Source organism: Ursus maritimus, unplaced genomic scaffold (assembly GCF_017311325.1).
Source record: "Ursus maritimus isolate PB19 unplaced genomic scaffold, ASM1731132v1 scaffold_29, whole genome shotgun sequence".
Taxonomy (NCBI): domain Eukaryota; kingdom Metazoa; phylum Chordata; class Mammalia; order Carnivora; family Ursidae; genus Ursus; species Ursus maritimus.
This window is the reverse complement of record NW_024425452.1, coordinates 35,541,190-35,565,582: the sequence shown is the minus strand read 5'-3', so window position 1 is coordinate 35,565,582 and position 24,393 is coordinate 35,541,190. Positions and strand designations below refer to the sequence as shown.

At 34.0% G+C, this 24,393-nt stretch overlaps 1 protein-coding gene across 5 annotated transcripts in view; it reads left to right on the top strand.

The window, feature by feature from the left end:
• Positions 1 to 24,393, top strand: part of SNX14 (sorting nexin 14) — a 74,419-nt gene that overhangs the window by 23,395 nt on the left and 26,631 nt on the right. For 2 of the 5 annotated variants that reach the window (XM_040643714.1, XM_040643713.1), the window contains exons 6-16: positions 2,241 to 2,328; positions 6,219 to 6,303; positions 10,814 to 10,970; positions 12,520 to 12,595; positions 13,750 to 13,794; positions 13,886 to 13,966; positions 14,066 to 14,180; positions 20,993 to 21,148; positions 21,522 to 21,646; positions 22,136 to 22,194; positions 23,963 to 23,989. In XM_040643714.1, the coding sequence (XP_040499648.1) occupies positions 2,241 to 2,328; positions 6,219 to 6,303; positions 10,814 to 10,970; positions 12,520 to 12,595; positions 13,750 to 13,794; positions 13,886 to 13,966; positions 14,066 to 14,180; positions 20,993 to 21,148; positions 21,522 to 21,646; positions 22,136 to 22,194; positions 23,963 to 23,989 (1,014 nt within the window). The remainder of the gene's footprint in view (positions 1 to 2,240; positions 2,329 to 6,218; positions 6,304 to 10,813; positions 10,971 to 12,519; positions 12,596 to 13,749; positions 13,795 to 13,885; positions 13,967 to 14,065; positions 14,181 to 20,992; positions 21,149 to 21,521; positions 21,647 to 22,135; positions 22,195 to 23,962; positions 23,990 to 24,393) is intronic. The other 3 variants (XM_040643717.1, XM_040643716.1, XM_040643715.1) reach the window with 2 other exon arrangements.

The following is a 24,393-nucleotide window of genomic DNA, read 5'->3' as shown; positions in this document are numbered from 1 at the left end:
GCATACTTGCCCCTAGTAAGAACCGTAGATGTAGGCAATCAGTTAACAGTTTAGTGGTAGCAAGGAAGAAAAAACCTTGGTTACTTTTTGAAAGAAAGTTAACTTAGAGAATTCCTCATCACTCCTAAATGGAGGGATTTAATATTTTATTTTATTTATTTTGTTTTGTTTTGTTTTCTTTTCTTTTCTTTTTGTAAGTGATTTGGGAAACATTCCATGGTCCTTTTTTGTTTTTTGTTCTGTTTTTTTTTTTTTTTTTTTAAGATTCCACTAATTTATTTGAGAGAGAGAGCAGAGAACACAAGTGGGAAGGGGGGGGAGAGGGGCAGCGGAAAAGGGGAAAGCAGACTCCTTGCTGAGTGGGAAGCCCAATGCAGGACTCAATCCCAGGACCTTGAGATGATGACCTGGGCCGAAGGCAGATGCCCAACTGACTTGAGCCATCCATGTGCCCCGATTTAATATTTTATATGCACTTTTTACATTTGAAATAATCGTACATTTAGAGGAAAAATTTATATTCAGATATTCCATTAAATTAAAAGATAATTTTAGGGGCGCCTGGGTGGCACAGCGGTTAAGCGTCTGCCTTCGGCTCAGGGCGTGATCCCGGCGTTGTGGGATCGAGCCCCACATCAGGCTCCTCTGCTGTGAGCCTGCTTCTTCCTCTCCCACTCCCCCTGCCTGTGTTCCCTCTCTCGCTGGCTGTCTCTATCTCTGTCAAATAAATAAATAAAATCTTTAAAAAGAAAAAAAAATAATTTTAATAGAATTTTCCTAGAATATCAATGTTTTTTCCAAAGTAACTCTGTTTTTAGTATCTGCTATGGATATACAAGTGCCTTGCAGGATATAGAAAATAGTTTACATCTGAAAAATTAATCTAGTTTGAGAATCAGAAATTCAAGATATATATTTAATAAATAAATGTTTCCTTACAAAAGCATCATGTATTTAGTTACATATTTGAACACTTATACCTATATGACTTACAGATGTAATATTTAATGACATCTATCCTAATTTTATATAATTTTGAATTTTCTCATTAAAAATGCTAGTAGGAGAGATGCTCTATATGTATTAAACTTAATATCCAGTTTATATGCCATATTTTCCTGAAAAGCTATGTAAATTAATATTTTTATGTTGGATTCTGTCTTAAATATGGGGCATTTGCCATTTAAGTAAGGCTGATACTAAGTCTTTTTGTAAAATGAATCCTCTTGTGAAGACTCCCCCCACCCCCACCCATGTTCTGACTCTTCATAAGAGCTGGCTATATTTCTAAATGATGAAGTATGTATTTTCTCCTCAGTGTAGTTATTGATGCTGAAATAGTCACTTCCCTGGGGTTAATAGTGGGAAGCTTGGTTAATACAATTATCTTCTTTATTTGCCAAGGGACTTAATAGTACCATCTTCAAGTTCAGGATATCACCATTATACATACTTTTCTTGCTTGCTTTGATTAGGGAAGTGTCCTAATTCTTCTAGGGACCTCAACACTTCAGGAAAATGAAAAGTTCTTCAGAAGAAGGTTGTCAAAATTTCTGTTTAAAAATGTTTGAGTTTCAGTTTATTTTCTTTCTCAAATAGAACACATTTTTTTTACCTTTTAGAATTAATTTATATTATTAACTATAAATATTTTAAACTAATTTAAAGTTTTGTATTAATTTAATTCTGTTACTCCTCCAAAATTATTCTTTGTTTTATTTCTTAGAAATTTCTTTGAGGGGGCGCCTGGGTGGCTCAGTCGTTAAGCATCTGCCTTCAGCTCAGGGCGTGATCCCGGCATTCTGAGATCAAGCCCCACATCAGGCTCCTCCGCTAGGAGCCTGCTTCTTCCTCTCCCACTCCCTCTGCCTGTGTTTCTTCTCTAGCTGGCTGTCTCTCTCTCTGTCAAATAAATAAATAAAATCTTTAAAAAAAAAAAAGAAATTTCTTTGATAATGCTTAGAAAATGATTGGAGTATTGTAAAAATATGACTTTGTATATGTGGTTGTCTACAGGGAATATATACTGTAGTTTAGTTAATAATGATTATGTTTTGATACTAGAATTATGGGAGATGTCTATTTTTTTGTACATTTTTATTTTTTATTCTGTAACAATGCAAAGAAAAATAACATAGATAAATGGGAAAAAAAAGGAAGTTCTAATATTTCCTTGGTTTCTAGGAGTAGCTGTGTATTTCTCTGAGCTTTTAAATGCTTGCTTTTCTCCTTAATTGAAGGGATGTAACAGACGATGAGTCCTTTGTTGATGAACTGAGAATTACATTACGGTTTTTTGCATCTGTCTTAATTCGAAGGATTCACAAGGTATATATTTATAATGAGAAATTTGGGAATTTGGGGTTTTATTATTACTAAAGAGATTTTTAAAAATCTTAGTTTTACTTTATCCTATACTGTATTTTTTTCTTCACTTTTAATTTTTTTAGATTTAAAGATGTGAATGGGTCACTTTTGATTCATTGATAAATTTTACTTTCTTTAATGCTTAGATATCTTGGTTTGTGGTAATTAGAATTAAAAAGACAGCTATAGGAAAAAAAAAGTCATGTTCCTGTTAGATGAATTTACTGAATAAATGGTGATGATTATGACCTACTTTTAAAAAAATTTTTTTCAAGCCATATTATGTTTATGTTTGGGTCTTTGCCTACATATATTTACAATGTGTTGGCTATAGACACACATGCTTGTATACTGCCTTGTCAGTTTGATAGAATTGGTATGTATCTGTAATTAGTAAATAAAGATAAATCTTGTTAAGTGTTTCTGTACTTTTTAGAGAAGTTAACAGTATAGTCAACCACTATAGAAAAGATATGCAAAAAAACAAATAAGCAGTTCATGAAAGAAAAATAGAAAAATGGCCAATAAATACTTGAAAATATGTTGTTTCACATCACATAAATATTGTTTTTTGATGAGATGCTATTCTGATTCCCTCTCCGATTGGGAATGACGAAGAATGATAATGTCTAGTAGTGGTGATTGTGGGGAAACAGGCAAAGCAAGTACAAATCCAAATTGGTATAATTCTTATACTGGAAGGCAGTTTGGTAATCTTTATTAAAAGACTTAAAAATGTCTATACTCCCAAATTTAATTCTGTTTTGTTAATATATTTTAAGGAAATAATCAGAGGTATATATAAAAACGTATGCGTAAAGATTCATTGTAGTATAATTTATAATAAGGAAAACTGAAAAGAAAAGCTGACATCTAATGATAAGATTGTTGATTAAAATATAGTACATGCCAATTATAGAAATCTGTGCAGCCATGGAAGATCATTTTATAGACTAGTACTTATTTACATGAGAAATTATTTTTCTTATATAATCAAATGGAAGAGGCTGGAAAGTAATATATGTGGTATTTTTCCACATTGAAAACAAAGCTCACATATTAAAGCTTGTTAATATATATATAAATTAAGGACACATATATATCCTTTTCACTGTTAACTCTTACTATCATGGTAGGTTGATGCTGATTTTTGGTTCTTTCTATGTGTTTCTTTCTGTTCACTTTTTTTTTTTTTTGTATGAGCTTTTTACCATTTTATAAGTAGGAAAAAGTTGTCAAAATTAATCATATTGTTTAATAAAGGTCTAGGCAGCTGTATAAACTAATTGAAATAAAAGATTTGGTAAAAAATATTAATTGGTTGATGATAAGCCACTTAAATTACAACTTAGAGTAAGTCAAATAAAATTAGTTGATCATAAAGCTGACTCATTACAATAAATTTATCTATAGGTATTACTGAGTAGAATAGCTCTGCTCTGTTAGGCTTTGTAATAGCCTGGTGATTTTAAAATCAAAGTACTTCATCCTTGGATTGTGTTACATGTATTTTTTGGTAACAGCATTATTGAGGTCTACTTTGTATACCAGACAGTTCATCTTTTTAAAGTGTATAATTCAGTGGTTTTTAGCATATTCCTAGATTTATACAACCATCACCACAATTTTATAACATTTTTATCACCCAAAAAGAGACCTCATACCCTTTAGCCATAAACCCTTGTTCTCTCATCCTCTTAGATCTAGCCAATAGCCAATCTACTTTCTGTCTCTCTAGTTCTGTTTATTCTGGACATTTCATATAAATGGTATCATGTAAAATGTAGCCTGTTCTGATTGGTAATTTTGACTTGGTATAATGTTTCCAAAGTTCATCCATGTTATGTTGTAGCATGTATCAGTACTTCTTTCTTTTTTTATGTCTGGATAACATTCCATTGTGTGGGTATGCCACATTTTGTTTATTCATCCATCAGTTGATGGACATTGGATTATTTCCACTTTATGGCTGTTATGGATAATGTTGCCATAGCATTTGTGTACAAGTGTTTTTGATGGTTGTGGGGATATATGTTTTCATTTTTCTTGGGTATATACCTAGGGATATAATTATTGAGTCAAATGGTAACTCTATTTAACTTTTTGATTAACTGCCAGACGCTTTTCCAAAGTGGCTGCACCATTTTACATTCCCACCAGTAGTATATGAGGGTTCTGATTTCTTTATATCCTTGCCAGAGCTAGTTATTATCTCATTTTTTAAAATTCTAATCATGCCTAATGGGTATGAAGTGGTATCATTGTGCTTTGATTTGCATTTCCTGATGACTTATGATATTGAGCAACTTTTCATTTGCTTATTGGCCATTTGTATGTCATTTTTTTTTTTTTTTGGAATAATGTCTATTCAAATTCTTTGCCTGTTTTTTAACTGGGTTGTCTATGTATTATTGAGTTGTAAGAGGTCATACATATGATTTGCAAATATTTTTTTCTGTTTTCTGGATTGTTAAGCTTTCTACCCTTTCTTTTCATTTTATCTGCATCACTGTCCCAGCAGATAAGAGGGTCATTATCATACCCATTTTATAGAAAGTACCTTTGTCAAAGTGTCAGAAGTAGTAGTTAATGGGCCAACGATTATGCCTGGTCATCTTATTCCTGGTACAATGTTCTGTCCCTGATACCATTGCCTAAATAATATAAATTGGCAGTTGGGGATAATGAAAACAAAGAATCATCCGCAGTGTTTTTTTAAATTAAAGTTTAGTGATGAACCCATTATTTTACCTTTTTGATTCTGACCTGAAGTCTCTAAAATGGAACTTAAAAAGGAAAATTTTCATGAGTATTCTCAGAAGACAAGATTTTATAAAGTGTTTGAAAATGAAAACATCCAGCTTATTTGATATCACAGCGACCTTTAGTCATTGAGGACAAAAAGCCAGAGAGAAATGAAGAGTAATGTTATTTTGCAAAAAGGTATACTAATAACAAAAATATTCCCCCTTATTGAATATGCTTGATCTTATATAGCTTAAAGATATCTGTAAACTCTTCTGGGTTTTACTGGTAAATCACTAAAAATTGGGGGTTTATGATTCATCACATTTATTAGATTTATTAGCCTGTGATTCCCCCTGCTTCCTTAATATGGACTTTAAAAAGAATTGAAACTTTAACTCAAAACTGCTGTGATGCAGTTTTGTCATGCTTTTGAAAAACGGAAAATGTATGAGTTTTGTGGTAGAAGATAAGCCTGTTGAAGTCCAGTAAACATGCTTTTTGGTGATTCATTTTATTTGCAATTTAGTTCTAGTTATTTTTTTTCTCTTATGTGTGTACCTATAAGCCTCCAGTCCTCCATCACTTACCTACCATAGTCACTACAGTTACTAGCCTTTAAGCTGAAAAATGTCTGTGGGGAATCATGAAATTCAATATTGTTCCAAAATAGAATGCTTCTATATAGCTTAAAACCAAGATTTGTCTTGTAAGCTGAATAAAAAAACTTCATTTTTAAGTAACCTTAATAAATAGAAATTTATGGCCCCAAAGGGATGATAAGTTACTTGAGATTTTTCTTTGAATGTGTTTGAAAGAAACACATTAAAGAAATCAATAAAGATACTGTTTTGTGAGAAAATTTAGTATATATAGTGCATGCATATTAAGATATATTTTCTTTAGTGTGATAAAGAAACTGTCTAAAGTTATAGTTAGTATGATCCAAGAATATAAAGCACTTTTAAATTATATTTTTGAAAGATTCTAAATATATCTCTACTTTTTAAGATCATGTGTTCCAGTATCATAAATGTAGTGCTTCTGCCATTGTGACTCATTGATGATTGTTTTAAAAGTTTTATTTTAATGTTGAATTTTTCTAGGTGGATATTCCATCTATTATAACCAAGAAACTGTTAAAAGCAGCAATGAAGCATATAGAGGTGATAGTTAAAGCCAGTCAGAAAGGTAATACAGTTTTCTATTACAAAGTTTGAGTGATTTTTATATACCAGCTTTCACCTTAAATACCTAAGTATGATTACTGATGCATTAACTGATACTCACAAGTGCTGTGAATGTATTCCTGTAAACCAAAATCCTTTTCAATACTTTGTTTATTGTGTGATTGTGAAAACTCAGGAATCTATGAAAATTAAAATGTAGTTATTTAACTTTAGATAGTAGTATTGATGACTTTCATCTTCTTTTGGATGATAGTCTGTTGCCTTTATTACTCCCTCTGAGGTGTCTCTCACATCTCTTCCCCCTTTCTCTTCTTAATGATTTCAATAGTTTTGACCTATTCCAGCCCATCCTATATATTGCTACCATGTTAATTTCAATTCTCATGTTATCTCTCTACTAAAAAAAATTTAGTGACTCTGTTATAAGAGTCTAAATTGTATATTTAAATACTTTCTAGTCAGATATTTTGATTTACTCTTATCTTTCACTATGTATTATGTGTTGCCTGGGATCACCTACTTGCAGTTTTTTGTGAATGTCCTGGCCTTTATGGTCATGATTTGCACATAGCATACATTCAGCAAATGTTTTCTGGTTGAATGAATGAAATCTTTATTTGGGACTTTTCTCGCTCTTAGCTCAAACTGATTTTTTTTTTTTAAACAAAATTACTTCTGTGCTCTATACTTGGATCTTTGCAAAGCTGATTTTCCTTGTGTTTGCATTTGGTATTCTTTGTGGGTGCTTTCCCAATGCTTTTGGTATTCTCTGTCAGTGCTACATATTACTCCATGTAGTAACTGTGTAAAAGAGGTTGCATGGTCATATTTTCTGGTACTTACTATACATTATTCCCCTTCTGGAAATTCTCTGTAAATACCAGCATACTAAAATCTCTGAGCAGTCCTGCAGCAAAGAAATGGCTCTAACTATTTAAATAGTTTTTAACTTCCCACATCCCAAACTCATTTGAGCACAGAGCCAATTTTCCCTCCCTCATAATATCAGTTAATATAAGCAGTTCATTTGGGGAAATTATGTTCTAGGCAGAGTTGAAGTAAAAATAAATCAGATTATTAGTTTATTTGTTTTTTTGGAATGAATAATTCCTCAGTTATGGAAGCATTTCAAAACATATATATATTTGAAATTTTTTTCTGTGTTCAACTTATAATATTATAACAACTAAAAATAGTTTTACTTTCAACATATTTAAAAAGTAGAAGAGTTTGAATATGTGTACTTTAATTGTTGAATAAAAAAATTAACTTAAAAATCATTGTCCTGTCACTGGCAAAAACAAATTAGAAGATAGCAGTTGTCAAAGGCTACTTTACTATCAGAAAAAAAAAGTAGGAAAAGTGTTTTTTTTTATTAGTAAATTTATTCATTATTATTATTTTTTAAAGACTATTTGAGGGAGAGAGACAGTGAGAGAGAGAGAGAGAGAGATCACGAGCAGGGGTGAGGGGTAGAGGGAGTAGCAGACTCCTTGATGAGCAAGGAGCCCAATGCAGGACTTGATCCCTGGACCCTGAGATCATGACCTGAGTCAAAGGCAGACACTTAATGAACTGAGCTACCCAGGCACCCTATTATTATTATTACTATTTTAAAAGATTTTATTTTTAAATAATCTTTACACCCAACATAGGGCTCAAACTTACAACCTGGAAATCAAGAATCACATGATCTACCGACTGAGCCAGCTCGGTGCCCCAGTAAATTTTACTTTGTAGAGCAGTTTTAAGTTTATAGAAAAATTGAGCAGAAAGTATAGAGAGTGCCTATATATATATCTCTTTTTTCCCCTATTAATGTCTTGTATTAGTTGGTACATTTGTTACTATTGATATACCAGTATCGATAGATTATTATTAACTAAAGTCTGCAGTTTTCATTCAGGTTTACTCTTTGTATTGTACATTCTACGGGTTTGGACAAGTGCGTAATGCCATGTATCCACCATTACTGAATAGTTTCACTGCTTTAAAGATCCCCTGTGTTTCAGGACCGCATTGGACTCCTTGCTCAGCAGGGAGCCTGCTTCTCCCTCTGCCTGCCGCCCCCCCCTTGTGCGTGTGTGCTCACTCTCTTTCTCTGACAAATAAATAAATAAAATACTTAAAAAAAAAAACAAAACCCTGTGTTTCACACAGACATCTCTCCCTCTTTCCTTCATGAACCCCTGGCAACCATTGATCTTTTTATTGTCTGCACAGTTTTGCCTTTTCCAGAATGTGATGTAGTTGGAATCATACTGTAGCCTTTTCGGACTGGCTTCCTTTATTTAAAAATATCGATTTAAGGCTCCTCTATGTCTTTTCATGGCTCGACAGCTCATTTTTTTTTACTGCTCAGTTATATTCCAGTGCATGAATGTGCCACAGTTTGTTTATCCATTCACCTGTTGAAGGACATCTTGCTTGCTTCCGAGTTTTGGCAGTTATGAATAAAGCTGCTATAAACATTTGTGTGCAGGTTTTTGTGCGGGAGAAGTATTTTTAATATAGTCTTCAGTAATAGATTGTGCAGAAGGACCTTACTCTCCAGCCTTTCATCCAGAAGATATCTCTTTGTCATGGATTCTGGAGACCTTTCTTGTTTTGATCTGAAAACTGCTAATCTATAAGGCAGTAGATATACTGATGATTACTGGGGATCAATCCATGTTGTGTTTTCCAGCATCTATATTTTGCTTATATTCCCAATTAAGATTTTCCTCCTTATATTCTATCTTTTGCCTGATTTCTTTATTTTTCTCATTATCTAGAACTGCAAAAAACTCTCATGTCTGACAGTTGCTGAATAGATTCCAGTCTCGTGTTTTAATTTATATATTATGTGTGAATGCTTAATCACATTGAATGTTATAATTATACATTTTGCATGATGACTTTTCAGTGTTTATGATTGCTTAACTATTTACTGATGTGGGAACTAAGGGTCATAGGGATTATATCATTTGTTCAAGATCATATCAGTTTGTTAAGTAGAGCTGGAATTTAGCATGGCTAAGTCTCATTTTAAATTCTGGCTTATGACATAAATTAAAAAAAAAAAAACCTGTGCCCCAAATTCTTGGAGAAAATTGCTTAGTAAATAATTGCATAATTTTGAAATAAAATGCGTTTCTTGTAATAACTACTTCCATCTTTGCCAGGCCTTCTTTTGTACCTCAGGCACAGATAGCCTTCATATACCTTCTTAGTACTCACATTATTAGAGTGCATATAGTGGCTTTTTTTGGGTAAATGTGCTTGCATTCTCTTTGAACAAAAATAGAAGAAAATAGTCAAAAATAAAGCCATTGAATTAGAGTTAAGATTCCTTTCATATTGGGGGCGCCTGGGTAGCGCAGTCGTTGAATGTCTGCCTTCAGCTCAGGGCGTGATCCTGGCGTTCCGGGATCGAGTCCCACATCAGGCTCCTCCGCTGGGAGCCTGTTTCTTCCTCTCCCACTCCCCTGCTGTGTTCCCTCTCTCGCTGGCTGTCTCTCTGTCACATAAATAAATAAAATCTTTAAAAAAAAAAAAAGATTCCTTTCATAGACTCTGATTTTAAAACTCTGCACAGAGTGCAAATAGGGGAAAGCGTGACTTGTTTTCCTCCTTATCTTTTGAGGTCTGTAAAAAGAAGTGACAATACTATTACCTTTAAGTTAAAATATTAGTTTGGGACACCTGGGTGACTCTGTTGGTTAAGCCTCCGACTCTTTGATTTTGGCTCGGGTTATGGTCTCAGGGTCATGAGATCCAGCCCAGTGTCAGACTCCACACTCAGCACAGAGTCTGCTTAAGATGCTCTCCCTCTGCCCCTCCCCTCTGACCCCCCTCCCCCGTCTCCCCACACTCTCTCTCTTTCTCTAAAATACTAGTTTAGTACTTGGCCTTTTAAGAAAATGTTCTGTTAATATAAATTTTATAATTACTTAATGTTCATTAAGTAATTTATCTGTTCATGGACTTCTGTATTATACAGTTCTATACATCTTAAATCTTATACTCTGAGCAGGAGACACAGAATTTAACCAAGGAAGACAGTGCTTTAAAAGGTTACCTGAATGATTTAGATGTGAAAGCAGAGAAAACAAAGAGTTTTAACAGGGTTTGTGTGTGTATTTGCAGAGGATGAACAAGGTATAACATTTGATAACAGCAGCTTTGGATGTTCTAGAAGTTTTCTGTAGTTTTTTCCACTTTTTAAAATATTTGCTTTTGTTTAATATCATTCGTAGAGTAGTGATATGAATTAAAATTCTTCTTTGCCATGGGAAAAGGTCTTTTTATCATTTTTTTACAAATTTAAAAAACTTATGGCAAGGAGGAAAATTATTCTTTTTATATCCTTTTTGTGAAAAATTTCCCTGTAGAATACATATTGGAAACAAAGGAGGGCTAGGAAAGGAATGACTGTATAAATGGTTTTCTGTTTTTTAGTGGAAATGACTGAAGTTATTTAATGTTCCTTAACTTCTTTCAATATTTATTTTTTTTATCTCTATTTATAGTAGAAAATACAGAGTTTTTACAGCAAGCTGCTTTAGAAGAATATGGTCCAGAGCTTCATGTGGCTTTGAGGAGTCGAAGAGATGAATTACACTATTTAAGGAAACTTACTGAACTACTTTTTCCTTATATTTTGCCTCCTAAAGCAACAGACTGCAGGTATAAATAGTCCGGAAAATGTCATAGCAGTATTTGCATACCATGCCATATGTATATTGCTATTCTTGATCATAATAGGAGTATACTAAAACTTGAGATTAACCTATAATGTGAATAAATTTTCATTTAAGAAATATAATTTGTCATGTCTTAAAATGTCATTTTAGGTGCTAAGTATTGGTCACGTGTTGTGTTGCTTAGAATTTTTTGGGGGGGTAAGTGATCTTGGGAAATCAAGATAAATATGAATAAAACCAGCTTTTTTATTTGAGATCATTATACTTTGTTAATTTCTTGGTGTTTCATTTTAAAGACATAAACATTGTGACTCAGTGGCAGAAACACTTTGAATAAACTAAACAGACCAAGTTTCTGTTTTAAGGTTATACCTGGCAAGAATAATTAGAATTCATCTAGACCATCCTTCCTTGTTCTGGCAGGAACTTTTTTAGATTTTTCTGTAAAGTTATCTCATTACTCTTACCCTGATAATTCTTTTTTTTTTTTTTAAAGATTTTATTTATTTATTCGACAGAGAGAGAGACAGCCAGTGAGAGAGGGAACACAAGCAGGGGGACTGGGAGAGGAAGAAGCAGGCTCCCAGTGGAGCAGGGAGCCTGATGTGGGGCTCGATCCCAAAACGCAGGGATCACGCCCTGAGCCAAAGGCAGACGCTTAATGACTGCACCACCCAGGCGCCCCTATTTTTAAATTTTTTAAAAGATTATTTGTTTAATTGACAGAGAGAGAGCGAGTGCACAAGCAGGGGGGAGCAGCAGAGGGAGAGGGAGAAGCAGACTTCCCGCTGGGCAGGAAGCCTGAGTCGGGGCTGGATCCCAGGACCCTGGGATCATAATCTGAGCCAAAGGCAGAGACACTTAACCGACTGAGCCACTCCAGGGATCCCTTAGTGATGTACTTTAAATAAATATTACTTAATTTTATTTGTAACATTTTTTTAAAAGATTTTATTTGACACACAGAGGGCACAAGCAGGCAGAGCAGCAGGCAGAGGGAGAGGGAGAAGCAGGCTCCCCGATGAGCAGAGAGCCCAATGCGGGGCTCGTTCCCAGGACCCCGGGATCACAACCTGAGCTGAAGTCAGACGCTTACCCGACAGCCACCCAGGCACCCCATAACACAAAGTTTTTATTAAAAATTTAAAAAATTTTAAATATTTTAATGAAAATATTTTAAACAGATTAATGTATGTTAATTTAAATATTATAATCACAAATTGTATTATTAGTTTTAAACATTAATTTAAAAATGTATTAAATATTTTAAATATTCTGAGATGGAGAGTGTTTTCTAATGCTCACCCAAATCCCTCCTGTTGAGGAAATGCTTTTCTCTCTTAAAAATACTCTCTTTTAGCCAGTTCAGGGATCCAAGTATGGTCTTGGGAGCATAAGCATTACTTGGGAGCTTTTTAGAAATGCAGAATCTTGGGGCATACCTACTGAATCATAGTTTGCATTTTAACAAGATCTCCAGGTAGGAACTGATGTAAATCACTAAATATGTGCAATATTATTTGTTTTTCCAGATCCCTGACCTTACTTTTAAGAGAAATCCTCTCTGGTTCGGTGTTCCTTCCTTCTTTGGATTTCCTAGCTGATCCAGTAAGGCTTAAAAAATGGTTTTAAATTGTGGTAAAATACATACAAAGTTTACCATCTTAAATGTTTCTGTATGTATAGTTCAGTGATATTAAATACATTCATTGTTGAGCAACCATCACCACTGCCTATATCTAGAACTCTCTTCATCTTACAAAACTGAAATTCTATACCTATTAATAATTCTCCATTCTTCTTTCCTCCAGTCCCCTGGCAACCACCAACATACTTCCTATCTCTATGAATTTGACTCCTCTGGTACCTCATATAAGTGGGTCCATGCGGTATTTGTCTTTTTGTGACTGCCTTATTTCCCTTAGCATAACGTCTCCAAGATTCATCCATGTTGTAGCATATATTAGAATTCGTTCCTTATCTAGGCTGTATAATATTCCATTGTAGGTATATACCACATTTTGCTACTTATGCATCCATTGATGCTTGAGTTGCTTTTACTTTTGAACTGGTAAGATTTTGAAGAAACAGGAATAATTTATAAACATTTTAAATGCTGAAGTCAGAATAACTTTTTTTTGCCCACTTTCCTAACAGTGGGACCCAACATCACATTAAAAAAAAAAAATTTATTGGGGACGCCTGGGTGGCACAGTGGTTGAGCGTCTCCCTTCGGCTCAGGGCGTGATCCCGGTGTTATGGGATCGAGCCCCACATCAGGCTCCTCCGCTATGAGCCTGCTTCTTCCTCTCCCACTCCCCCTGCTTGTGTTCCCTCTCCCGCTGGCTGTCTCTGTCTCTGTCAAATAAATAAATAAAATCTTTAAAAAAAAATTTATTTATTTGAGAGAGAGAGTGTGTGAGCACGAGCTGGGGCCAGGGCAGAGGGAGAGGGAGAGAGAATCTCAAGCAGACTCCTTGTTGAGTGCGGAGCCCCACATGGGGCTCAGTCTCACAACCCTGAGATTGTGACCTGAGCCAAAACCAAGAGTCAGATGCTCAACTGACTGAGGCACCCAGGCACCCCCTGCGTCACAAATTTTTTAAAGTCCCTCTGTGTTACATGCGTGCAGATGCTTTGCCGCTGTTCCATTTGCTTCTTCGTTTTTCTAGAAACTTTCACAATATGAAAAAAGCTTTGAGAATTTTAGGTAGAATATAGTAATGGAATTATTTTGACCTATGTATATTATTTTCCATTAGGATACTGTGAATCATTTGCTTATCATCTTCATAGATGACAGTCCAGTGAGTATTGAGTATTAAGTATGAATTTTGATTCATATCCGTTAAAGCACATGGCACTTTTATTGAATTAATAAATTCTCTTTCTTCAAAGCCTGAAAAAGCAACTGAACTGCCTTCCCCTTTGGTTCCATTCTTGCAGAAATTTGCAGAACCTAGAAATAAAAAGCCATCTGTAAGTATTTTTTAGCAATAATGTATATTATTTTTGATATAAACAATTTTATCACATGTTTGTATGGCCTTAACTTATGCTTCTCCCATATTGTATCAGGTGCTGAAGCTAGAATTGAAGCAAATCAGGGAGCAGCAAGACCTCTTATTTCGTTTTATGAACTTTCTGAAACAAGAAGGAGCGGTGCATGTGTTGCAGATATGTCTGACTGTGGGTGAGGCTTACCTGTGCACTTTACCAAAGTCATTTTTACACTTTTTAATTTATTTACTATATATTTTAAATACATTTGAATGTTTTTTATCTGATTTTGTAGTTGTCATGTGTCATTGTACTACATTTCATTTCACTAGATACTCTAATACCACCTTTGAGTTGTCTCTTAAGTGTCCACTCCTTTCCAGATTGGAACATAATTTATAACTGACTTCTAACGAACTGACTTCTTTTTTTAAATATAACTTAAAAAAATTGAGATATAATTTACACAGTGAAACTCACAGAACTTAAATGCACAGTTTGATCAGTTTTGACAAATCTATACATCTGTGCAACCTACACTTTTATCAAGATACAGAACATTTTCATCACCCCAGAAAGTTAGGGCCCTTCCCAAACACTCCCACACCTGTCAAAGCAATCACAGGTCTGGTTTCTCTCACCACAGACTAGTTTTGCCTATACAGTTTCCTTATATAAATGGAGTATATGGTATGTACTCTTTTATGCCTGACTTCATTGATTCAGGATAATGCCTTTTAAGATTGGTTCATGTTGTGTAGAGGAATAGTTTGCTCTTTTTTTTCTTAAGTGGTGTTTTGTATGAGTGTACCATGTTTTTGTTTTTGTTTTTGTTTTTTTTTAATCCATTCTCCTTGTGGATTGGTATGTCTGGACTGCTTTCATTTTTGGGCGATTATGAATAAAATTGCAATGGACATTCTTGTATAAGGCTTTTTGTTGGGCATATGTTTAATAACTGGAAGTAGAATTGCTGGGTACAGGGTAGGTACATATTTTGTTTTATGAGAAACTGCTAAATTGTTTTCCAAAGTGGTTGTACTTTTTATTCTCCCTAGCAAATATGTGAGACTTCTGGTTGCTCCACACCTTTACCAAAATTTGGTGGTGTTTATTTATCTTTTTAATTTTAGCCACTTTAGTGGGTGTTTGGTGGTATATGATTGTGCTTTTAATTTGCATTTCTCTAATGACTGGTGTTGAACATTTTATCATATGCTTATTGGCCATTCAAATATCTTTGTACATGGAAGTGTTTAAGTCTGCCTATTTTTTATTGAATTGTTTTTCTTTTTGTCATTAAATTATAGGAATTCTTTATATATTTTAGATGCAAGTCTTTTGTCAGAAATAAGTATTAAGAATGTTTTCTTCCAGACTATGGCTTGTCTTTTCATTTTCTGAATAGTATCTTTCGATGAGTAGAATTTTGAAATTTTGATGATATTCAGTATTTCTGTTTTCTGGTTAGTCCTTTCATAGACTTCCTTGGGAAGTCCTTGTTACCCTAAGTCAAGGTGATACTTGCTCGTTTTTTGCTGGATGCATTATAGTTTTATATTTTACATGTAGGTTTGTGATCTTGAAATATTTTTCATTGGTATTAGTTGGGGGGGAGGTTCATTTTTTCCCACCTGTGGATATGGATATCCAGTTTTTCTGATACCCATTTTTTGAGGAGACATTTTTTTTTCCAATCTTGAGTTGCTTTGGCATCTTTGTTAAATGATTTGACCATATACGTGTGTTCTGGATTCTCTTTTTTTCCATTGATTCATGTCTGATTTTTTGGCTAATACCATCATCTTGATTATTATTATATAGTATGTCTTGAAGTCAGGTGACCTAAGGCCTCCTATTTCTTTTTTTTTTTTCAAATTGTTTTGGCTATTCTAGGTTCTTTGCATGTCTATATACATTTTAGAATCGGATTGCCTATTTCCACACACACATGCACACACATGCTCATGAATACATACACACATATGCACGTACACACACGCACAAAGCCTAGTTTACTTTGGAGTTTTTGACTGGAATTACATTAAATCTATAGTATTGATCAACTCAGGGAGTAATGCCATCTCAACAGTATTTGGGTTTCCAGTTTATGAACATGGAATATTTTTCCATTCATTTCAGCCTTATTTAATTTCTTTCTATAACATTTCATAGTTTTCACTGTAGGTCTTTGTTTTGAAGGTATTTGCGTGTGGTATTTAAAATAATCTTTAAATTGTGGCTAATAAACAGAAATAGTATTGATTTTTCGCATATTGACTTTGTATCCTGTGCCCCTTGCTACATTCACTTATTAGTTCTGGTAGCTTTTTTGTACATTTCCTTAAGATTTTCTACATCCATAATTATGTCATTTGCAATGTAGTTTTACTTTCTCTTTTATAGTGTTTATGCCTTTTATTTCTTTTCATTGCCTATTGCAATGGCTAGGACCTTTATTATGTTGAATTGAAGCGGTAAAAGTTGACATCCTTGCCTCATTCCTGATCATAGGGGGATATCACTTAGTGTTGTACCATTAAGTATAGTACTAGTCTGGTTTGTTTTTGTTTTTGTTTTTGTTTTTGGTAGATATCCTTGATCAGATTGAGAAAGTTTCCTTCTCTTCCTGGTTTGCTGAGAGGTTTTTGTTTTGTATTTGTATTTGTTTTGTATTTGTTCCATATATTCTTTATTCTTTTACTCCTTTCCTGCCTTTCTTTGGGTTACTTGAGTATTTTTTAGTATTTCATTTTATCTCTTCTGTCGACTTTTTATTTATGTCTCTTCTGTTCTCTTGTTTTAGTGGTTGCTCTGAGATTACACTGTCAGTCTTTAGCACAGTCTTCGTTTAAAAATATTTAGCTGCTTCAGGAACACTGTAAGAAATTCAGTGTATTTCCAGTTACCCCCTTCTGCCTCATGTGCTGTTACACATTTTAATTCTGTGTAGGCTATAAACTACAATATATTGGTATTTCTTCTTCAACTCTCCACCCCCCCCCCCATTTTGACCCTTAAGGTATCGGTATATTTACCTTTCTGGGACTTTTTATTTCATTCTGCAGAACCAGGTTTCTGTTATCATTTCCCTTCTGCTGAAAGAAATAGTTTTTACATTTACTATAGTACCAATCTGTTGGAGGTGAATTCTCTTAGTTTTTGTCTTTTTTTAAAAATTTGAATTCAGTTAATTAACATATAATGTATTATTGGTTTCAGAGGTATAGGTCAGTGATTCATCAGTCTTATATAATACCCAGTGCTCATTAACATCACAAGCCCTCCTTAATGTCCATCACCCAGTTACCCCATCTCCCCATCCACTCCCCTCCAGCAACCCTCAGTTTGTTTCCTATAGTTCAGAGTCTCTTATGGTTTGTCTCCCTCTCTTCCCCTATGATCCTCTGTTTTGTTTCTTAAATTCCACATGTGAGTGAGATCATATGATAATTGTCTTTCTCTGATTGACTTATTTCACTTAGTATAATACCCTCTAGTTCCATCCACATCATTGCAAATGGCAAGATTTCATTTTTTGATGGCTGAGTAGTATTCCATTATATATACGTACCATATCTTCTTTATGCATTCATCTGTCAATGGACATCTGGGCTCTTTCCATAGTTTAGCTATTGTGGACATTGCTGCTATACACATTGGGGTGCAGGTGCCCCTTCCGATCACTGCATTTGTATATTTGGGGTAAATCCCTAGTAGTGCAATTGCTGGGTCATGGGGTAGTTCCATTTTTAACTTTCTGAGGAACCTTCATACTGTTTTCCAGAGTGGCTGCACCAGCTTGTATTCCCACCAACAGCGTAAGAGGGTTCCCCCTTCTCTGCATCCTCTCCATTATCTGTCATTTCTTGACTTTTAATTTTCGCCATTCTGACTGATGTGAGATGGTATCTCACTGTGGTTTTCATTTGTATTTCCCTGATGCCGAGAGTGATGTGGAACACTTTTTCATGTGTCTCTTGGCCATTTGTATGTCTTCTTTGGAGAAATTTCTGTTTATGTCTTCTGCCCATTTCTCAATTGGATTATTTGTTCTTTGGGTGTTGAGTTTGATAAGTTCTTTATAGATTTTAGATACTAGCCCTTTATCTGATAAGACATTTGCAAGTATCTACTCTCATTCTGTCAGTTGTCTTTTGGTTTTGTCAACTGTTTCCTTTGCTGTGCAAAAAGCTTTTTATCTTGATGAAGTCCCAATGGTTCATTTTTGCCTTTGTTTCCCTTGCCTTTGTAGATGTGACTAGCAAGAAGTTGCAGTGGCCAAGGTCACAGAGTTTGCTGCCTGTGTTCTCCTTTAGGATTTTGTTGGATTCCTGTCTCACATTTAGGTCTTTCACCATCCATTTTGAGCCTCTTTTTGTGTATGATGTAAGGAAATGGTTCATTTTCATTCTTCTGCATGTGTCTGTCCAATTTTCCCAACACCATTTGTTGAAGAGACTGTCTTTTTCCCATTGGATAGTCTTTCCTGCTTTGTCCAAAATTAGTTGACCGTAGAGTTGAGGGTCCATTTCTGGATTCTCTATTCTGTTCCACTGATGTATATGTCTGCTTTTATGAGAGTATCATACCATCTTGATGATCACAGCTTTGTAACAGAGCTGGAAGTCTGGGATTGTGATGCCACCCGCTTTGGTTTTCTTTTTCAATAGTCCTTTGGCTATTTGGAGTCTTTTCTGGTTTCATACAGATTTTAGGATTATTTGTTCCAGCTCTGTGAAAAAAGTTGACAGTATTTTGATAGGGGTTGCATTGAATGTATAGATTTCTCTAGGCAGCGTAGACATTTTAACAATATTTGTTCTTCAATCCATGAGCATGGAACATTTTTCCATTTTGTGTTTTCCTCAGTTTCTTTCATAAGTGTTCTGTAGTTTCTAGAATATAGATCCTTTACCTCTTTGGTTAGGTTTATTCCTAGGTATCTTATGGTTTTGGGTTCAATTGTAAATGGGATCGACTCCTTATTTTCTCTTTTTTTCTGTCCCATTGTTAGTATATAGAAATGTATCCAATTTCTGTGCATTGATTTTATATCCTGCCACTTTGCTGAATTCCTGTATGAGTTCTTGCAATTTTTCCACATAAAGTATCATGTCATCTGCAGAGATTTTGACGACTTCTTTGCCGATTCAGATGCCTTTTATTTCTTTATGTGGTCTGATTGCTGAGGCTAGGACTTCTAGTACTATGTTGAACAACAGTGGTGAGAGTGGACATGCCTGCGTGTTCCTGATCTTAGGGGAAAACCTCTCAGTTTTTCTGCATTGAGAATGATATTCACTGTGGGCTTTTTGTAGATGTTTTTTATGATACTGAGGTATGTTCCCTGTATCCCTACACTGTGAAGAGTTTTAATCAAGAAAGGATGCTGTACTTTGTCAAATACTTTTTCTGCATCTATTGAGAGGATCATATGGTTCTTGTCCTTTGTTTTATTAAAGTAGCGTATCATGTTGGTTGATTTGCAGATGTTGAAGCACCATTGCAGCCCAGAAATAAATCCCAGTTGGTGATAGTGAATAATCCTTTTAATGTACTATTGGATCCTATTGACTAGTATCTTGGTGAGAATTTTTGCATCCATGTTTATCAGGATGTTGGTCTTAATTCTCCTTTGCTCTGGGGTCTTTCTCTGGTTTTGGGATTAAGGTAATGTTGGCCTCATAGAAAGAGTTTGGAAGTTTTCCTTCCATTTCTATTTTTTGAAATAACTTCAGAAGAATAGGTATTAGTTCTTCTTTAAATGTTTGGTAGAATTTCCCTGGAAAGTTCTCCGGCCCTGGACTCGTTTGTTGGGAGATTTTTGATTACTGCTTCAATTTCCTTGCTGGTTATGAGTCTGTTCAGGTTTTTTATTTCTTCCTGTTTCAGTTTTGGTAGTTTATATGTCTCTAGGAATGCATCCATTTCTCCCTGATTGCCTAATTTATTGGCATATCGTTGCTCATAATATGTTCTTATAATTGTTTGTATTTATTTGGTATTGCTTGTGATCTCTCCTCTTTCATTATGATTTTATTTCTTTGAAAGAAAAAGAGAGAAAAAGAAAAAGAAAGAAAGGAAGAAAGAAAGAAAGAATTCTTGTCTGTTATCTCTTCAGATATTCTGCCTCATTTTTTTTCTCCTTTCCCTTCAAGTCTCCAACCAAGATCATATATGTCTTGTTCCTTTTTTAAAACTATTTCCTTTCCTCTCTGTGTTTCAGTTGGATAATTAAAATTTAGGGGGTGAACTCCATATTAATACCTCTTGTAATAAGGAAAGGCTGTTAATATTTTGTCTATTCTGCTATCATCTGTGATTTTAGAAAAAAAGATTCATTTGTTCACACACTCAGCTCCATCAGTAATCTAGTCTCTGTGATAGAAGGAAATATTTTTTAAAAACATTGACTGGAACTTAAAAAAAACTTTAGATTTCACTGTCATTTAGTAAATTGGATTTCAAAATATTAAAGACCCTTGGTATAAACAATTAATCAAATATGTTCTTTAAATATACTATTGTAAATTTTAGAAATTTGTATTGCTATGCAAGTATTTACATACTTTATATTATCATATAAAATATTTGGTTAACTGAGTTTCTCTTTCATCTGGGTAGTAATTTTATTTCCAATTAAATTTTTTTTAAAAAGCTTAAAATGGGGGCGCCTGGGTGGCACAGCGGTTAAGCGTCTGCCTTCGGCTCAGGGCGTGATCCCGGCTTTATGGGATCGAGCCCCACATCAGGCTCTTCTGCTATGAGCCTGCTTCTTCCTCTCCCACTCCCCCTGCTTATGTTCCCTCTCTCGCTGGCTGTCTCTCTCTCTGTCGAATAAATAAATAAAATCTTTAAAAAAAAAAAAAGGTTAAAATGATAAATGGATTGTAATTGCTGCTTTTAATATTGATTACAATTAGGCTAGGAACAGTGTATTATGTTATATATTAAATTATATTGAATTAATTCATTTTTTCTTACTTTTTCCTAATTTGCTAGAGGAATTCAATGATAGAATTTTACGACCAGAGTTATCAAATGATGAAATGCTGTCTCTTCATGAAGAGTTGCAGAAGATTTATAAAACATATTGTTTAGATGAAAGTATAGACAAAATTCGATTTGATCCCTTTATTGTAGAAGAGATTCAAAAAAGTAAGTCAAAGATGTTGATGAGAATATAGCCCTTTTACAACTTTTTAATGTTTTTGGTTTTCTCCTGTATTCAGTGTTTATTATTACAACAGCTGTGTGAGGTGCACAGGTAGCCATTACCCTGTTAAACTAACAAGATGAAAGCTTTGATGAAGAAATTTACTCATAATTTGTATAACTAATACTTGCCAGAACTGGAGCTTGGTGGTTCTGGTTCCTTATCCTAGTTTGATTTTTATACCTTACAAGTGGCTTTTCTGCAAAACATAGTTTTAAGACTGTTTGTATGCTCTTTCACTGTTATTTTAAACTAATTTATAATCTATTTATGGTATTCATAAACAATTTCTACAATATAATTTTTTTTTAATAGTTGCTGAAGGCCCATACATAGATGTTGTGAAACTTCAGACTATGAGATGTCTTTTTGAAGCATACGAACATGTACTGTCTCTCTTGGAGAATGTGTTTACTCCTATGTTCTGCCACAGTGATGAGGTAAGTCAAAATATTAATCTTATTTAAGGATTTTTCTTCAAAATTTAGTAGTGGCTTTGATATCAATAGGTAAGTGATTCAAATAATAAACAAAAATAAAACATGATTAATTAAAAAAGTGAATACTCTTTCACTACAGAAATTAACGGAGATTAGAAGTTTACTGTAAAAGTTCTCAATACCGAAACCATATTTGTATATATCTGATTAGGTAGATTGTGACCAGATTGGTTTACCTGATTTGCCATGTGCCTGAGTGGCTTTGTAATACTGTGGTGTTGCAGAAACTCCATTCTTCTTTTACATACATTATTTACAGACATGGGGAAATCAAATCGCTTGAATATCTCCATTTGCAATATTGTAATCCTTACTCTATTTGCCTGTTTTTGTTTTCACTTGATTTAAATTTTGTTTTCTTTAAAGTGGAAAGTCGTAAGGTAAAAAAATAGCATGTTTTAATATAAAATAATCATAATTTTTTTAAAGTATTTCAGGCAACTTTTAAGAGGTGCAGAATCACCAACACGCAATTCAAAATTGAACAGGTAGGTATGATAAGTCATCTGTGTGGTTTGTTTTTGTTCTTGCTGATGCTAATTATTCTTGTGATAGTATCATCTTTTTTAGTATGTTTTTCTTTGACTCTGTGGTTCCATTGCTATATAAGTAAACAAGATATTTTATTAAGTAATTGTAGAGTTGTACTATATATAATAATCTGAAAATGCCTGAAATTCTTTTAGAAAAACTTAACAAGATACACACCATTGCCTTGCTGATATCATAATTAATACATATTGGTGCTTAATCACCTGCTTTATTGGATCCTGTGGACGACATGCATAAATGAAATCTACAGATAACTCAATTTTAGATGGATTTTTTCCCCCCAGAGAATACTTTTTATTAGAGTACTTACTGGTTACAAATATGGAGAGGTTTTTCTCTCTTTTTCCCATCTCACTTTCTGGAAATATATGTGTGCAGTTATATAACTCAGAGAAATAATAGAAAAGAGAGCTTTATCCATTTATAAGCTGGATAAGTAATGTCTTGATTTGCCCTCACATCATTGTATGTACAAAATTGACGCATAACAAATCTATAAATCCACAGAATGGATATTCACATTGCTCTCAACACCTTCCAGTTTGTTTGAGCAAGATCTAATATATAAATAAGTTGGAGATGTGGTACAAAGACAGAAGTAGGTCAGAAACTGGAGTAAGTTTTTTGATAGTACAAGGAAAAATGTGAAAACCTTAGCCATGGGGAGAATATATTGTATTTTTTTAAATTTTTATTTTATTTATTTATTTATTTATTTATTTATTTATTTATTTATTTATTATTTTTTTAAAAGATTTTATTTATTTATTTGACAGAGATAGAGACAGCCAGCGAGAGAGGGAACACAAGCAGGGGGAGTGGGAGAGGAAGAAGCAGGCTCATAGTGGAAGAGCCTGATGTGGGGCTTGATCCCAGAACGCCGGGATCACGCCCTGAGCCGAAGGCAGACGCTTAACCGCTGTGCCACCCAGGCTCCCCTGTTTTTCTTTATATTGACCTGACTTTAACTATCAGTTTTGTCAGGACTCTGCTTCTGTGGTACTTACTCATTTACCTATATAAAATAAGTAAAAGACTTAATGTTCTTTCGTTGAAAATTTAGAATAGCATTGCTTATTTGCTAAGTGGCTTAAAATACGTCAAATATTTATTCATATATTTTGTCTACATTCTGTTTAATTGTATTTTAAAAGTAACAATTTTAATGCATATTAATGTTAATGTGTTGTTGTGTTTCTTCCATGCTTGAAGGATAATTTAAAAAATATATTTAGGGATTTTTTTTTCACTTTGTTTCTTAGCTTAAAACATGTATTTCAAAATGTGTGGATCACACATAATTATATCTAATATGGACTTGAATTTTGTGTTGGAAAACATGGGGTTTGTTTTCCGTGCCAAATTTTTGGTGCTTAGTCTCTGCATACTTTCCCCCATATCAAACAAATGGTGTCCCTAAATGAAGGCAAAAAATACAAAGTTATTTCCTGACATACTAGTTTAAGAACTTTTTATAATGATCTAGAATTCATACCCCCAGTTCCCCCCGAAAACAGCCATGGTACTTTCTCTTTCCTTTATTAGGTTATACAAATTCTTTCCTTTTGCAAAGATAAATGCTATCCAGTTGTGTAACTTTTAAAGCTTCTAAATTTTGTTTTGTGTTCTAAAGTGAAACTTGTTTAATATCTGGGCTTTCTCTCTCTCCTTTCCTTGTATAATTTCACATATCTGCTACTGCAGAGGTAGCCTAAGTTTGGATGATTTTCGGTAAGTCTCGAGACAGCATGTGATTTTTTTTTTTCTGTATAAATTATCTGTTTAAGTTCAGAAAGTATACCCAAAACAACCTAAGTACAACAAAAAGGGGAAAAGGAAACACTGCTATTATTACTGCCTTTATATCAGCTATTTGGGATATCCTTTTATTTATTTATTTTTAAAAAACATTTTATTTAAATTCAATTTAGTTAACATATACTGTATTATTAGTTTCAGGGGTAGAATTTAGTAATTCATCAGTTGCGTATAACACCCAGTGCTCATCACATGCCCTCCTTAATGCGAGTCACCCAATTACCCCATCCTCCCACCCATGTCCCCTATGGCAATCCTCAGTTTGTTTCCTATAGGTAAGATTTTATTTATTTATTTGAGAGAGGGAAAGAGAGAGA